General features: G+C 39.6%; 1 protein-coding gene across 1 annotated transcript in view; it reads left to right on the top strand.

Moving 5' to 3' along the window:
- The window catches only part of ROS1 (ROS proto-oncogene 1 , receptor tyrosine kinase), a gene marked incomplete at its 3' end in the record, with an annotated part of 58,247 nt that extends 43,036 nt beyond the window's left edge, over positions 1-15,211 (top strand). The window contains exons 30-39 of the mRNA XM_010291423.1: positions 2,154-2,386; positions 5,017-5,193; positions 6,218-6,392; positions 6,873-6,990; positions 9,067-9,254; positions 9,896-9,988; positions 10,695-10,830; positions 11,920-12,082; positions 12,360-12,424; positions 15,082-15,211. Of these exons, the coding sequence (XP_010289725.1) occupies positions 2,154-2,386; positions 5,017-5,193; positions 6,218-6,392; positions 6,873-6,990; positions 9,067-9,254; positions 9,896-9,988; positions 10,695-10,830; positions 11,920-12,082; positions 12,360-12,424; positions 15,082-15,211 (1,478 nt within the window). The remainder of the gene's footprint in view (positions 1-2,153; positions 2,387-5,016; positions 5,194-6,217; positions 6,393-6,872; positions 6,991-9,066; positions 9,255-9,895; positions 9,989-10,694; positions 10,831-11,919; positions 12,083-12,359; positions 12,425-15,081) is intronic.
- Between the last annotated feature and the right edge of the window lie 759 nt (positions 15,212-15,970).

Below are 15,970 nucleotides of genomic sequence, written 5' to 3'. Positions count from 1 at the left end.
TTCCCTTACTGATCAACTGTGCACAAAGAAATATTTTATCTAGAATAGCTGGCAACAAGTACCTGCCAGGGGTCCTGATTCCCTTTCTTCTTCTCTTGGGGATGAACTCTGTGGTTTCTTTAAAGGCTTATCCATAGAACAAGTAACCACTCTTTTAGTAACCATTGTCCACAGGAGAGCATCACCTGTGAGCTGCCAGTGGCTCCTCTTATGCACAGATCATTCATTGTTTTTTGTCCTGGGAAGTGTAACATTTTTCCCCTTAAGAAAACCTCTGTTTAAGATGAACTTCTTTTCATCTTTCATGCGAAAGCGGAACAAGAGGTCCAGGCACAATGCCTCTCTTACATTTGGGATCCGGACATGCTATACTTTGGAAGTCCTCTGCTAACGATGCTATTTTTTTTCTCTTAACAGTCACATCTCTTGGCATCTGCAGCATCAAGCAAATAGGCTCTCATCCTATATGGATCTCTGAATATTATGAGCATATTCCTAAGGATTCTATGGCAAAAGATAAGAAAATTTGGCCTATGATCAGTAGATTTCAATTCTTTGCATGGCAGTCCACATCTGTGTTGTAAAATCTGTATGACACACTGACTGAATAAGATTGAATACTATTGGGATGTGGCAAGAATTCACACCATTGCTTCTTTGTGTGGTAAACGGAGCCATCCTGCAGCAATGTACACCGTGGCAAAACCTAAAGGTAGCATATGAAATGGGAGACTGGGTTGCTCCACTGAAATGGAATTTTTCAGTCTCAAGTTAAAATGAAACATGAAACTCAGAACGGGCTTCTCTAGCTGGGGCAAAACAAAACGTCAGGATCAAAATGAAGTTCTAGACACAAAAAAACCCCAACAACAAAAAACTCCCCCCAAAAGCACACCAGCCGCCAAACCCTGATAATTTTTAATATGTATTTGTATCAACATTCAGAGCTTTTCACAATTTGTTGAAAAATTTCCAACCAGCTGTAAACAGAATGTATGTGTCTTGGCACTTATGTATGTTCTCAATTTCATGAATGTAACTGCTAGTTTAAATTGTAATCAGATGCTGTGAGAGCCTCTTGAAGTGTGTACACTATTTCACACCTCTGAAGCTATGTGAATTCCCTCTGTCTTTCCCTCAATTCTGTGATGAAATGAAAGAAGCTTGGATTAATCTGTACTTTCCAACAAATAACAAGATAGAGGGAATGAAAAAAAAAAGGAAGACAACTTGGAAAAATGAATGCTTTGCTCTTGCCACAGAGTGTCACTCTTACTCCACATATATTTTAGATAGTGAAATGAGAAAATTGTCTTCTTTACTAGTCTATCTTATGCAGATTTCATTTAAATAATCTGCAGTCTTGCTACTATGGCATAAATTATAACATATGTACCCTTCATTCTGATACTGGGTTGGGAATGTTGGGAACATAGATAGTGTAATGACTTGTTAACTTTTTACCTAACTATCTATCTGGACAGTTCAATAGGAAAAAAAAGTTTTTAATGCAGAGTTGGGGCATGACATATACCATTTCAAAGCTTCAAAGGAAGTTGATTTTTCCAGAACAATTAGTAAGTAACCAGCTGGCATGGACATCAGACCAGCAATCCAATTTTTTGCTTGCACAGCTCAGCCAGACCATGTATTTTTAAGCAAATTCATAAATTCTGGCAAACAATGCTTAGTTTTGGGTTTTCTTCCTTCAGAGTTTTCTGTTCAAGAAAAGACTTTCCAATTGGAGTAGTGCATGGGTACTTTTTTAGTGCATATCCAAGTACGCATCATATTAAACTCACATCTGAGACACTGAGCTGAGAGAGAGCAGGAATTCAGTGATATGATTATAAATGTAGAGGTATAGGACAGCAGCTGGGGGTTTTTTGTCTGCTTGCATGGTAGGATAGCCAAGGAGGTACAAAAAAAATCCCTCGAAATATTTTGAACTTGTCTGCAGCTGACTGACTGTATAAGAATATGTTTTACATGTGTAGAGTGTCAGTCTTGTAAATGGATCATATTCATATGCTTATAACCTTTTTTCTTTCCTTGGTGACATTTCTTGACTTCTCTAAAAATAAAACAAACAAACAAAAAACCTCTAGTGAGATCTATACCTAAAAGGAGATTCACTTCTCTTTCTGTTTCAGTACCAGAGGCAGTTGATTCCATTAAGACAGTGGTTTTGTCTGACACCACCATCAACATATCTTGGAGTGAACCTCTGAAGCCAAACGGACCTCTAGAATCCATTCGCTATCAAATTTCCGTCAATTTATTACCTCCTGTCCCAATGACACCCTTGCGAAAAAGTGAATTTCCAAATGGGAAGTTTGCCTGGTCTGTCAGTGGGCTCCAATCTGGAACAAACAATTTATTCAAGGTATAAGTACAAGCAGTTTTACCTGTTTGTTCATTAACTTGCAAATCTTTAGACTGCTTATTTGTAAAGCTATATGTGTGTTTTGAAAATAGGACTTCAAAACTTGGTAGCCTTCTCTCAGTCCTTTAGTCTTAAGGAAAGTTAAACATTACAGTTTATTCCCACATGGGTTGTTCAAATTAAATCCTTAGAACTGACATCTTTTCTATTTGGGAAGCACATCACAGATCTCAAGAAAAAATAGAAGGTTTTGCTGCAATCCTGCTGTTATTGCCCCAATACTTGATGCAACATGCTAGGAGAGGGTCAAATGACAGGTATCCTCTATTCTCAAAGGAGGATGGCTGGAACTGTGACCTGCTTGTGAAGGACTAGGTGAAGTGCAATAAACAGGGCTATGTGAGTTCAAATGGGTCACAGCCAAAAGACAAAGGGTTTTCTCAGGAATGAAATTTTCATAAATGTGAAACCTCTATATACTGTATCAAGAGCAGACTCAGCCATCTTGTCAATTGCTGCTTTTCCTTTAATAAGTAACTTTTCATTTAACAAAAAAACCTTTTTTAATTAGTCCAATAAACCAAAAACTATCCAATATATGCATAGAGTTCTAAGTGATTGAATTAATAGTTGACTGATTCTGTCTTGCAGCAGTCACATTTTTAAATAAAAGTATATTATAAAATATGCATGCAAAGTTCACAAGAAGAACAATATATCAATGTTGACCCTTTAACAAATACAGAGGACTAACAATGACTTAAAAATGGTAGTAGGGGCTTGGCTACTTGGTGGCCTTTGAAGAAAATTTCTGTAGATAAGAATACTGAAGGTTGGTTGCAACCCTCTGATTCTGAATTTTGTTGAAATATGATGCTGTCAGTGCAATAGAAGAAGTAATTTCTTCCACTGTACAGGCAAGTCATAGACAGAGGAAAATCTAGAATTTTCAACTACCATATTGAAACAGGAAATTTGTAGAAATAGGAAATATAATAATAGGCCAGCCACAGGATAGCTAGCAGGAGCAGCAGAATAGGATATCCATGCATCAGTTGCTGCAGTTCATACAGAATCCCACGTCAGCATCACGTGAAAACTTTGGTGGCTTGCATAGTTATGCTGGGTTATGGACTGTGAGAATTGAGGGGCAGACACATCAGCCCACCTGCCACCACTGCTGTCAGACTCGGGCAGCAAGGCTTTTTGGACAGCCAGGGCAGGGGGAGCACCATCCTGAAGTAATGTCAATATTACCTGCCTGAGCACATGTGTCACTGCTGTAAAAATGAGCAGAAAAGAGTAATTTAACATGGAAACAAAATCAAGAAGGTGGAGGAACCAAAGGAGTTCAAAGTAGCAAGGTCTAAAAAGGCAGTTGGGAAGGCTTTGTTAGTATGCTGAAGAAGATGACAAAGGAAGAATAGTTTGCAGTATCTAATTCTTTTTTTGTTTACTTTTTAAGAACAGGAGACCTGCGATAGATGTGTAACACAACTTCATGAAGCCAACAGTAGCACAACAGATCAGGAGAAGGAAAGATCAGGTTAAAAACTATTTATGTAGTTTATATGTATTTAATTCAGCAACATCTGATGGCCTTAAACTACATAAGGAGATGGTTAAAAACATTTGTGAATGTTCACAATTATCTTCTGTAACTTTTGGAAGAGAGTAAGTCCCATAGGACTAGTAAAAAAGAGGTCACACTTAGCTTCAAAAAGGAAATTATAGACCACTTTGTGTAACCTGAAGTTATTTTATTAGGACTATATTAGGACATACATAGGTATTAATAGGACTATATTAGGACAAAATGGTAGACAGTTGTTATACAAGCATCTAGAGGATAGCAGAGGGAAAAAATGTCCAGTGTGGATTTATAAGAACAAAACATACTTCTCCCTTTACAAATGAAGGATTAAAAGTCAATGATGTATCTGCACAGCAGGGCTATCACCAGAGTGACATTTTCAAAAGCAACCAAGTAAACAAGTTGTCTGCAGAATGCGCACTGTGAGTGCATCACAAATACAGTCAGAGACTGGTTTTCAAAGTTCATGCACGGGCTGGGAGAACATTCAGCTGATGGCTGGAGGGGATCTGTTCTGGTCTTAATTTGTTTCTGTGCTTTTGTTAATGATTTGGATGGTATTATAGGGAATACATATATACACACATACCTATACACCTACATGTATATATGTAAGTATGCATACCCAAACATAGGTCATATTTGATTGTGATTTAGTCAGAGGCAGAGTGCTAAGGCACCTCCTCACCATGTGTTTTTGTGATTCTAAAGCACTGCCCAGCATGTGATGTGACATCTGCATGCCTGTGTAAGAGTGTGTGGCATTTAAGAAAGGTCTAGAAAGAGAAGAGTCTTGGTAGAAAGATGAAATGAGAAACTAAGAAGAGTCTCTGAGGAAGGGGACTCTAGGCCACGAAATTCCATCCTGAAGGTGTGTAACGCTGCAGCTGTGAGGCTCAAAGTCTTTCTATATCTGTATCTATATTGTCTGAATATTATCTTGTTTGAAAACAGCTAGTCTTCCAAACACTCGGAGTTGCTAAAGTCACCTTTCCAACTGGTCTGGTACTGTACAGATCATCTATTTCATTACTAGGTTCTTGCTTTTCATCCCAACGAGAACTGGTTTTCTGAAAGTGTCCCTGTTACTGCAAAAACTTTTGAGACTCCACCTGCACCTGTCAACATAGTTCCCAGAAATACCAGTTTCCTGCTAGAATGGAGAGCTCCTCTGCACGTCAATGAAACCAGCTTCTGGTTTGAGCTGTGTAAGGTAAAAATGCTTCTTAGTTTTTTTCCAGATCAGAGCAGATTTAATTCACTCTGTCCTGGTGAGCGGGACAGGGTGGCAGGATGTATATGAGGAGTCTCAGGGGATAATTTGGGCATGGTGACGTCAGTCTTAGTGGCTCAGAAGGGGCAGGATGGAGGCAGTGCTTGCCAGTAACAAGGGGGAGTGCAACTGTAGCATTTAATACTCCATAGTGCCAAAGGACATCCTGGATGACCCCACCAGAATTCCTCCCAGGTCTCCTGTTTCAGTAGAGTCCCCTCCTTCTTTCCTCACTGCCCTTCCCCAACCTGGCTTGTAGCTATAAGTCCTATGTCTGCTCTGCACAAGAAAGAGAAGAAAAGTGTTTTCAGCATTAAATAACAGCTACAACCTAGTATCTGAATTTTATTTTCCTATGACAGACATTAGAAGAAAATGCCAGAGAGAAAAACACGTCCGGTATTGCAGACTGTATAAGTAAGTGCTGCAGTGACAGCAGCATGGATGTAAACTTCAGATTTTAATGTCTGGACCACTGGACACAGAAAATGTCATGTGCTAAACTGGATCACATTAATTCCTTAATATGGACAATTGGATTCATTAGGCCAACACCAAACATTTCCCTGCCCTAAAACAACTGTCATAGCACAATTCCATTAAACTGCCTCCTTTCAACTGCATCATGGCAAACTGAACTCATGGGCACGTCATGGTGATCCAGAAATACAAGCTGCACAGAGATAAGCAAGGGGAAGGCTCCTTTTGGCTGTGCAAAAGGGTCACTTAATCTGTTGTCCTTTGTAGCTGCCAAGACTTGTAGGTCTCTTGAAAACAACGAAAAAAAGTAGGTTTTGTGTCCTTGGTCTGTAAGAAGACAAAGTCCCGTGACTGAAACAGCATGTGCGTAATCTCTCCTATGATATTAAAAGGTGGCAAAGTAGTTAATCTACCCAGGAATAGAACTGTGACACACTTTCAGCAGAGAAAGAAAGTTGACCATGATGATATTTTATTTTTCTAGTGGCAAACAAAAAGTGACTGGTTTTCTCCTGCAAGCACTATGTGCACAGCAGATCTTGCTTACACATGCAATCTCACAGGAACGCTTCCTTCAACCAACTACTTTGTAAGAGTAACAGTAGTTTATGTTACAGGAGTGAAAAGCACTTCCTCTTCAACAAGCTTTAAAACTACAGGTAAGCACTTAATGTAGGGTACCAAGTTTTTAAGACTATTTTCAGGATAAGAATATTCAAACACAGTGTTTTGTAAAATTTAGCAGGCAATTTTCTTATACTAAAAGCGAATAGTTGTGTGTGTTTGAAAAATAAATAACACTATACCATATCTGCAAAAGTAATAGGGGGAAAGAAATGAAGCTCATTTCCAAGTGGAGCAGAGGAAAAGAGTGAGGGAAATGGAAATGAAATGCCTATACACCTATGAACTCATAACTACTGGTGAAAGGCTGCATATAAATGAAAATTTTGAAAATTGTCCATTGCAAAGAGAAGGCCAAAGATCCATTCTCCATGGAGATTATTTATGTAGATCTTCCACCCTTTTGTATGTTTAAACACCCATATGCACATCTAAATTTTTCTCTGTGCCTGTTCACCCTTTGTCTTCTCTGAACACATTTTAAGGGTTCTGTTTCTTCCCCTGTTTTGCCTAAGCTGGTGTTCCCAGTAAGCCAGGAGTTCCAAAAAGAGCAGAAGACACTAAAAACTCTGTACAGTGGGAAAAGGCTGATGACAATGGAAGCAACCTGACCTACTACATCTTAGAAAGCAGGTAAGCTACACATGCAGGCATTCTTCCCACAGGGAGCAGCCCTGAACAAATCCTTGGTGTGCAGGGGCTTTCAGTTTAGTTCTGATGGGAAGAGTGAAATATCTATGATGCAAATGGCTCTTCTCATGGGATCTCTTTCTTGGGTAAACTAAGTAGCCATCATTTCTAGAAACTCCTGGAAAACTCAGAAGAAAATATACACTAACAACATTTCCAGAACAACCCTGAAATACAGGGATATATTTGGATATATGTTGGTGAATTACAAGAAGATTTGGGGATATTTCCAAATCACAAATTTCATGCATGTGGTATGTGGTTTTGGCTAAAATATATGTAGATATATCTTCGCGTTCAGAGGACTCATGAAAAGGCATTATAAATTTGCCAGAAAAAATCATAAGGTATTCCCACTGACATGAGATGACTAGATAATTTTTAAAGTGCTCTGTCATCAAATACAGATTGCCTGGACTATACATGCCACACTCATTAGGCATCTACAGAATGCCAATTCACACTTATTCCTGTACTGGCACTGGACGGGCTGAATGAACAGGTTACAGTATACTGCTGTGGGCAGTGACTTTGAAACTTCTCATTTTTTGACCATGACTCTGGAGGAGTCTGTTTAAGGCTGTCAGTGCAAGGTTTAATTAATGCATTATTTAAAAATGAGGGAAGTCCATCTTTGAGATATTCCTATGACATTGTTTGAAATCAGGATTGATGGAGGGAAGTAATTTTTTTAACTCGGTTATTATTTCTTTTTCCTCAGTTAACTCTGTGCTTATGAAAGTTAAGGACTGACAGTGCTGTGGAGCTGAGCATACTTTACTTATATAAGTTTTCACCCAGACATATTTTCCTGGTGCTGTAAGCTTCCTCCATACAGTTCTGTGAGTGTACAGCAGCACTGACCTGTGTGTTATGAGACCACAATAATTTTGATATGCCAACAGCCAGTTTGTACCTGGATTGCTGTGGATGCGTAAAGAAAGGACAGTCCCTTGGCCTGTGTCAGGGCTGTGCGTTAGCTTCTTATTGATCTCTGGAATCATAATGCATCACTGAGGTGATGTTTTTTTTTTTAATGTAATTAGCTTTTCTCCTGCAGTTTGCATGTACACATGCTGATGTTTTTGACTGAATTTCACTTTGAGTCTCATGGTCCTTTTATACCAGGTAGAAAAATGTTATGTCAGTTGCATAGCATTCTAGAAAATATTTGCATAGCTCTTTGAAACAACCCCCATTTTTCATACAGCTCTGGTAGGTACATGTACACAACAAGGACATGAACTGTAGTTTTCCCATGGCTTTCTGGTTTAGAGGTGTTTGACCATTTTTCTACATTAAAGTGTGTTGAGAGAGCGATTGACATGTTCATGAAGGTCAATTCACATGAAACAGTACAGTCTTGTGTGACATGAAATTACATTTCAGATATGGCCTTTCAAATTTAAATACATGGTCTTCTCTTGGTTGGTGAATAAGCAGCTTTGAATTTATTGTGAGCAATCAATCTCAGTCCAATGGGGAAAGGAAGAAATATACCCAGCAGTCAGCAGATACTATGGGAAACTGGCTAGCTAAAGAATTGTGTCTTCACTGCCAATGACTTGCTTCCTGTTTAGCTTGTGAAACCTGATGCACAAGAGCCACTGAATTACTCTGGGACCAGGAAAGCAGAAACCTCTAAAGGACACACACACAAAAAAAAGTGTTGTTTGTTTGTTTTTTCTGAAAGATAAATAAGAAGCTTTTGAAATCTTGGCTGTGAAGTGTACACTGAAACAGGTGAAAGAGTGATGGAGCTTTTTATGTCTAAAACATTCTAGCATTTCATTTCCAATGCCAAGCTAAAGATGTGTGATTCCTAGCATTGCTGAAATGGCATGGTACAATTTTCTGCTCTGTAGCCAAAACCCCACAACCAGATTGAGCTTTCATGCAGGCAGAGAGAGGTTGTAAAGGCCATGAAACTGAAGCAAAGAAGAGGGAGCGGGGGAAAGCAGTAAACTGCCCTCACGGCTTTAATAACATATCTGTATTATTTTGCTGTGCCTATTGCAGAAAGCAGTCTGAGAACACCAGTAAAGTGAAGTCCTTGTGGGAGGTGGTTTACAATGGCTCCTGTGACAGTATTTGCACATGGAAGGCCAAGAACTTAGAAGGAACTTTCCAATTCAGAGCAGCAGCTGCAAATATGCTGGGACTTGGTGAATACAGTGACACAAGCAAGGATATAATCTTGGGTGAAGGTATGTCCTGTACTTTATTACTCTGTTAATCAAGTTTTTTTATTCAGAATAATGATACCAGTTTATGAAGAAACACATGCTATTTTAATAATGATGTTGCTGCACAGGTAAAGTAATGTGTCTAAAAGGTAACAAATGGTGACATTTATATCGTGACCCCAGTGGCTAGTGCTCATCCAGGCTCTTTTGCATGGAACAGTGGGCCTGAAAGTTGCTTCTGCTCATTTGCACTGGTTTGTCTCTGTGATCCTGCACTCTGCATTATGGTAAGATTCTTGAAATAAAGGCAAGCTCCCACACTAGATAAGGATGTGAGGATTACTTCTTGCCTTCAGCCAGAACGTTAGACCTACACTCTGTGGGTGTTTTTGAAAATCTCACCTTGAGTGGTCAAACAGTTCAGCATTTTCTTTTTCCATGTACACAGTAGGTCATCACCACAGGAATGGCCCAGAGCTGCGGGAGGAGGATTTGTCTGATGAAATGTAGACTTTTACATACAACCTAGAAGAGAGCTTTGTGCAGAGGAAGACATTTACATAGCAGGCATCTCAAGGGTTCTCTCAGATTTGCTCAGCTTGGTAGGATATATATTGTCTGTGTACTCAGTCATTAACTAATTTTCCCCTTCTATTTAACAGATACTATAATCTCCCCAGACACCATAATTGCCATTGCTGCTGTGATTGGAGTTGTTACGCTGGGCTTGACTGTGGTCGTGCTATTTGGTTTTGGTATGTGGCTGAGTTTTTTGCATATCCTTGGCTTGCCAGGCCTCAGTAAAAGAAAATTCAGATGGTGTGAGATGGCCAGCCTCCAGGTTTAGGGAAATGCTGAACAATCTTCATGCAGGAATTTGTATATTCTCATCCTTTGAGACCCTAGAGATGGCTGGTTATGTTTTCAGTATCAAGGACAGGATACAAATTCATGCCATCCTCAGGCATTTCTTGCTGTTGATTCCCGGCAGGAAGAGCACAGGAATGCTGAAGAAACTCTGATGTTCCTGTGTATCCTTATGAAAACTTGTACCTTAATTCTCAAGTTGGGTACTGCATTTATTCACCAAAGGGTCCCATTTTTTATTTCTTAAGCTCTGTCCATGAAGAAAGGATGTAGAGATTACCCTGAGGTGTAGAAGTCCACATGTGATGGTCCTGTCCTCTCACACCTCATCCTCTCCCTGGGATACAGCAGCAACCCTTTGGGCTTGGGTCTTGCCACATACAGAAGTAGTTGCTTGACTGATTTCTCAGCTCAAGGAGAAATTGTCTGTATTTTATGGGAAAAAGATCATGGCCAGATGGAAATGTCTTGCTCACAGGAGCTGCTGGAGGGTCATGTTGAATGGAATAACAAAAAACCTGCATCCTTTCAGCCTGTTTGCACACTGGGATGCTCTCAGAATGAAATATATAATGGTCTGCTTTTCTGTTCCAGTATGGCACCAAAGATGGAAATCCAGAAAACAGGCCTTGCCTGGACAGATAGTATTTATCAAGGAAGATAAAGAATTAGCTCAACTCAGGGGGATGGCTGAGACAGTGGGACTAGCCAATGCCTGTTATGCTATAAGGTATGTCCTTGGAGGAAATCTCTTTTCAGGACAAAAACATCTAAGAGTGGTTCCCTGGACTGGTTTTCATCAGTGCACTCACCCTGACACCTCAAGGTGGAGTTAAGGGCTGCATCTGCACTGCAAGGCAAGTCTACTCTGAAGTACATCCTGCCATGTTGGCGCTCTGGCAGGCACACTGTCCTGGTTTGCCTCTAGCCCACCCTGTGTGCTCACACCAGCAAGAAACAGAAGTGCCTGGGGAAGGAAGAAGACCTGGTGTTTTCCAATAGCTTCTAAAACATCCAGGCTTCACTTGAGCTCCCCTTAAATCACAGAATCACTGAGTCACAGAATCATTAGGGTTGGAAAAGACCTTTAAGATCATCAAGTCCAACCATCAAACCAATATCACCATGCCTACTAAACCATGTCCTGAAGTGCCACGTCTACACATTTTTTCAACACTTCCAGTGATGGTGACTCCACCACCTCCCTGGGCAGCCTGTTCCAATGCTTGACCACTCTCTCAGGAAAGAAATTTTTCCTAATACCCAGTCTAAATCTCCCCTGGCACAACTTGAGACCATTTCCTCTCATTCTATCACTAGTTACTTGGGAGGAGACCAACACTCACCTCATCACAACCCCCTTTCAGGTAGTTGTAGAGAGCAATAAGGTCTCCCCTCAGTCTCCTCTTCTCCATACTAAACAACCCCAGTTCCCTCAGCTGTTCCTCTTGTCTCTTCCTCAAGTCCTCTAAGACTTGTTCTCCGGACCCCTCTCCAGCTTCGTTGCCCTTCTCTGGACATGCTCCAGCACCTCAGTGTCCTTCTTGTAGTGAGGGGCCCAAAACTGAACACAGGATTCGAGGTGCGGCCTCACCTGTGCTGAGTACAGGGGGACGATCACTTCCCTACTCCTGCTGGCCACACTCAGGCCAGGATGCTGTTGGCCTTCTTGGCCACCTGGGCACCCTGCTGGCTCATGTTCAGATGAGACAAATGTTCTTGATGAGGCAAATAGTACCAGATTAATTTGAGGAATAATTTTAACAGCATTTCAAACATTCTGAGGTATGAACAAGTGACTAGTGTTGTTGTTTTGTAGCACTCTTCCTTCTCAAGCAGAGATTGAATCATTGCCAACTTTCCCTCGGGACAAACTAAACTTACATAAATTGTTAGGAAGCGGAGCATTTGGAGAGGTGTATGAAGGGACTGCAGTAGATATCCTGGCAGATGGAAATGGAGAATCCAAAGTAGCAGTCAAGGTAATCACAATTGTGTATTCCTCTGGCAACAATCCAATTCTGGGCAGAGAGATTTGGCTCAGAGGTTATACCACAGAAAGAGGTGTTGACAGATTTTAGTATTTCCTTGCAGCATTTCTTGCAAGTCACTTAAATCTGAGCCTATCTCCTTGTAATCTTTGCTGGAAAATAACGTGTATTTAAAGCCCTGTCTATATCCTATTGCTTTACTTAAGAGCAATATGATAACGGTGGCGGTGACCTAAATGTTATTACACTTCTGCTTTCTGTTGAGTAGACTTTGAAGAAGGGTGCGACAGACCACGAGAAGAGTGAATTCTTGAAGGAGGCACACTTAATGAGGTAAGGACAGCTTTGCCACTGGGCACCCTTTGAAACCAGTATCATGTGAGGGTGGTGGCCTTCAAGAGGAATGAAAGCAACACTTCCCTCTAAACAAATTACTGTGGCATTCTTGGGGTGTTCTCCTGTTTCTGCTAAAAAAAATAAATCACTACTGATGAATCTTACAAAAATAAAGCTGTAAAACTGATCAGCAAAATTTAAGAGATAGACTGCAGGTTCAATGTGCTCATATCATGGATTTATTGAGGTTTGGACTGATGTATTTCAGTATCTTTGCTTGCCTAAAACTAAGTTAGTTGTTAAAGGCAATTGGGCAACATTTGGCTAATCCCTTTTTACCAAAACAAACATATCAAAACAAGCTGATGCCTTGAAGTTTCAATTTACTGTGGAAATTGTTTTTTAAAAATATGCATACTTACCACTAGAGGCTGCCACATGCCTCTTTTATTGAGATAGACTTAAAAAAAAATGCATCTGTCACCAATATGAGAATTTCACGTAGAAAGTTCAGTGTGTCAGCTAGCAATCTGGTTTTCCAGAGTCTCCACAGAAACAAGTAGAAGTTCATCTGAAGTTTTCAGCTGGTTTGTGGTTTGAGATTGTGGTTTAGTTTTCTTCTGCCCTTCTCTGACTTCTATTTAATGAGTGCAGAATTAGAAGTATCTTTTGAAAAATTGAGGATTTTATAACCTGTAGAGAACACATAGTGTTATTAAATTTGAAATTGGTTTTCACAGCACTCTTTTTTGTGTTTACATATTTTAAAAAAACCTTGCATTTTTTGCCTAACTTTTTCCACACACTGTACAATCAATGAGGCCAGAGGACTGAGCAAACCAAAATGGAATCATGTCCTTAAAGTGTAAATGGATGACAAAGAGTAAGTGTTGTGTGTAAACTTCCTGCAATCTATCTTTGGTCTACCTAGCAGTCATAAAACCAGTTAAGGTCTCTTTTATGTATAGTATGGAAATTACATACACCTGCAGTTAAAGTCTCTGAAGCTTCCCCAATTCTGCTTTCTTGTTGCAGCTAATAATCCAAAACCAGAAATCCTGGAAAAATATATAATTGGAAGTTATTACATTTAAATGTAAACACTCGTGTGGGTCCATATGTACACCAACACAATGAGAAGAGAATAGAAAAGTTTAAATATTATGTATTCCCAATAGTCATTAAGCAATAATAAAAAATGAGATATGTTTTCTAGGTGTTAAATCTTTCTTTTTTCTAACATGAAAAAAGAATGATTTAGTTACCTCATGGAGGGCTTAATGATTTTTCTTGATGTTCATCTGCAAGGTCTCATAATTGAAACCAAGGGCAGAAAGGAAAAATAAGTTGACCTGATTGTTTACAAACCTTGATGTTAGATATTTAAATGCAACTTTTATTTTGCTTGCCTTTTTGAATGTTCATCAAAATTTGGATTGTAGTGTTATGCATACTGTCCCAGTTAAGTAAGGACTATTTGTTTCTTCTATTATTGCTATGCAGCAATGGGGAGATTGGGTTGCCTGTATTTCAAAAAGTCATTTGATATTGGTTATTGGTGAGTCATTTCTGTACAATTATATGTACATCCAAATTCTTGGGTGTATCTGATCACTTGGGAAGTAAGGAATGACAGCTCAGTGGGGAAAGGACTGTGTGAGCTGTAAGGAAATTGCCAGGTGCTTCTTTCCCCTCTTTTTGTTTTTGAGAGTGCCAAAGTTTGTCTGATTGAGAGGTATCTGCTTGGGGCCGGGGGGAACTGTCAAATTCAAAATCAGGCTTTTTGCTAGAGTCTTTACCCACACCTAAGATTATGTGAATTGGAAGAGTTAGAAGGAAAATGTCCCTCTGCTTTATTTGTTTGTTTACACTGGTGCATTTGACAGCATTTTGGATACCACCAGTTCCCCCAACAGCGTCAAGTTTCTCTGACTGCTGGTGCAAGTCCTTTCACATAGCAGTGCAAAGGGAAAACCATTTTCTAACACAAGAAACGTGATTCTAAAAACATGGGCACTGACAGAGACAATAAATATTCTTCATTCTCTGAAAAGTGCTAGATCTGAGAGTGCTGATTGCTCTGTGGTAATCCCTATCTTTTTGGGTACATGCAGGCAATTACTAGCATGTCTACAAGTATTCCATGTGCATATTTTGTTTCTCTTGTAAATGTACTATGAGAAACAGTTCTCTGAATTGTGAAAACAGCATGTTGTAACTTGTGCTTTTACCTTTCTCTGTGCATTTCTCTGAATCAGCAGTTCTACTGTGAATATGGAAGTACAAGTCCCTATCAAAATAAGGTAGATCTCTTTAATGTACAGGTGGCAATTCATGTTATTCCTAGATGGGATTGCCATTTGGCTACCATTCTTTGCTTCCTAAAATATGATGAAATGTGCTTTTAATATGCATGCATGCATTAGAATGCCCGTCAAAGCACAGTGTAAGCCTGTGTTTTGAAAGGATGTCCCTGAACTCTCCCCATGACTGAGCAGATCCAGGCACTCTGAGTTACTAAATCATGTTGTTGTTAGAGGCAGGATTGTAAAGGCCAAACTGATCATTCATTGCTTGCAGCTATATGTATTTTATCAGCTATCAACCAGCTGGATTTCTCATATGTAATTTTACAGTAGTTTCCTTCTCTTTAGTAAATTTGATCACCCCCACATTCTGAAGTTACTTGGTGTGTGCCTGTTAAATGAACCTCAATACCTTATACTGGAGCTGATGGAAGGAGGGGATCTACTTAGCTATTTACGAGGAGCCAGAAAGCAAAAGGTAGGGTAAAGACCATGAGACACATACTTTTAACCTGTAACTGTCCACAGTTTCTCAGTTTTTCCCTTTCTCAACGCCATGCTGATGTTCAGCTCTTTCTGTACCTGCAAGGTCTGACCTGGCTTTTCCCTAACATCATGGGACCTCAGTGTTGAGGTCCCATTGCATTCAGAGCTGCTGTGAAGAAGATTGAATGTCATTAGACCACTGACCAAAATTGTGTTTTCAGTTGTGAGATGTCCACTGAGCTTTTCTCTATGAATACCATGAGCAGTCCTTTGAAAAGTGATCATAAATAATGGTGGTCAAGTATCTGGTCTATTAGGCCTCATTCATAGGTGGGTTTTTTTGGTCTTTGAATAGCAGCAGTATCCTTAATGTGCTAGGCATAGTCCAGGCATACAAGAAGATACTGTCCCTGTGCCTGTATCCTCAAATTCTTTAGAAGGAAAGAGGAGAAAATAATACAGAACAGAATAAAGAAAAAATGTCATTAAGTAAATCTTTTCCATAGGTAGCGTGCAGATTAAGAATATGGATGGTAGGTTTGTAGGTCAAAAGGACCCGACTGCAATTTTATAGCATTATAGCAATTGTCTAGTTCATTTACATGATCAGATCAAATCCACAGTCAGTATTGAATTCTACTGAAATGTATACATGAAATAGAATATGTACATAATGAAGTATATACCATATTAAATATATATGAAAAACATACTGAAATAGAATACAGAATCACAGAATCACAGAATCACT

Source organism: Phaethon lepturus, unplaced genomic scaffold, assembly GCF_000687285.1.
Source record: "Phaethon lepturus isolate BGI_N335 unplaced genomic scaffold, ASM68728v1 scaffold16747, whole genome shotgun sequence".
Lineage (NCBI taxonomy): Eukaryota > Metazoa > Chordata > Aves > Phaethontiformes > Phaethontidae > Phaethon > Phaethon lepturus.
Note: the sequence above shows the minus strand (reverse complement) of the source record. Positions and strands in the feature narration are given on the sequence as shown.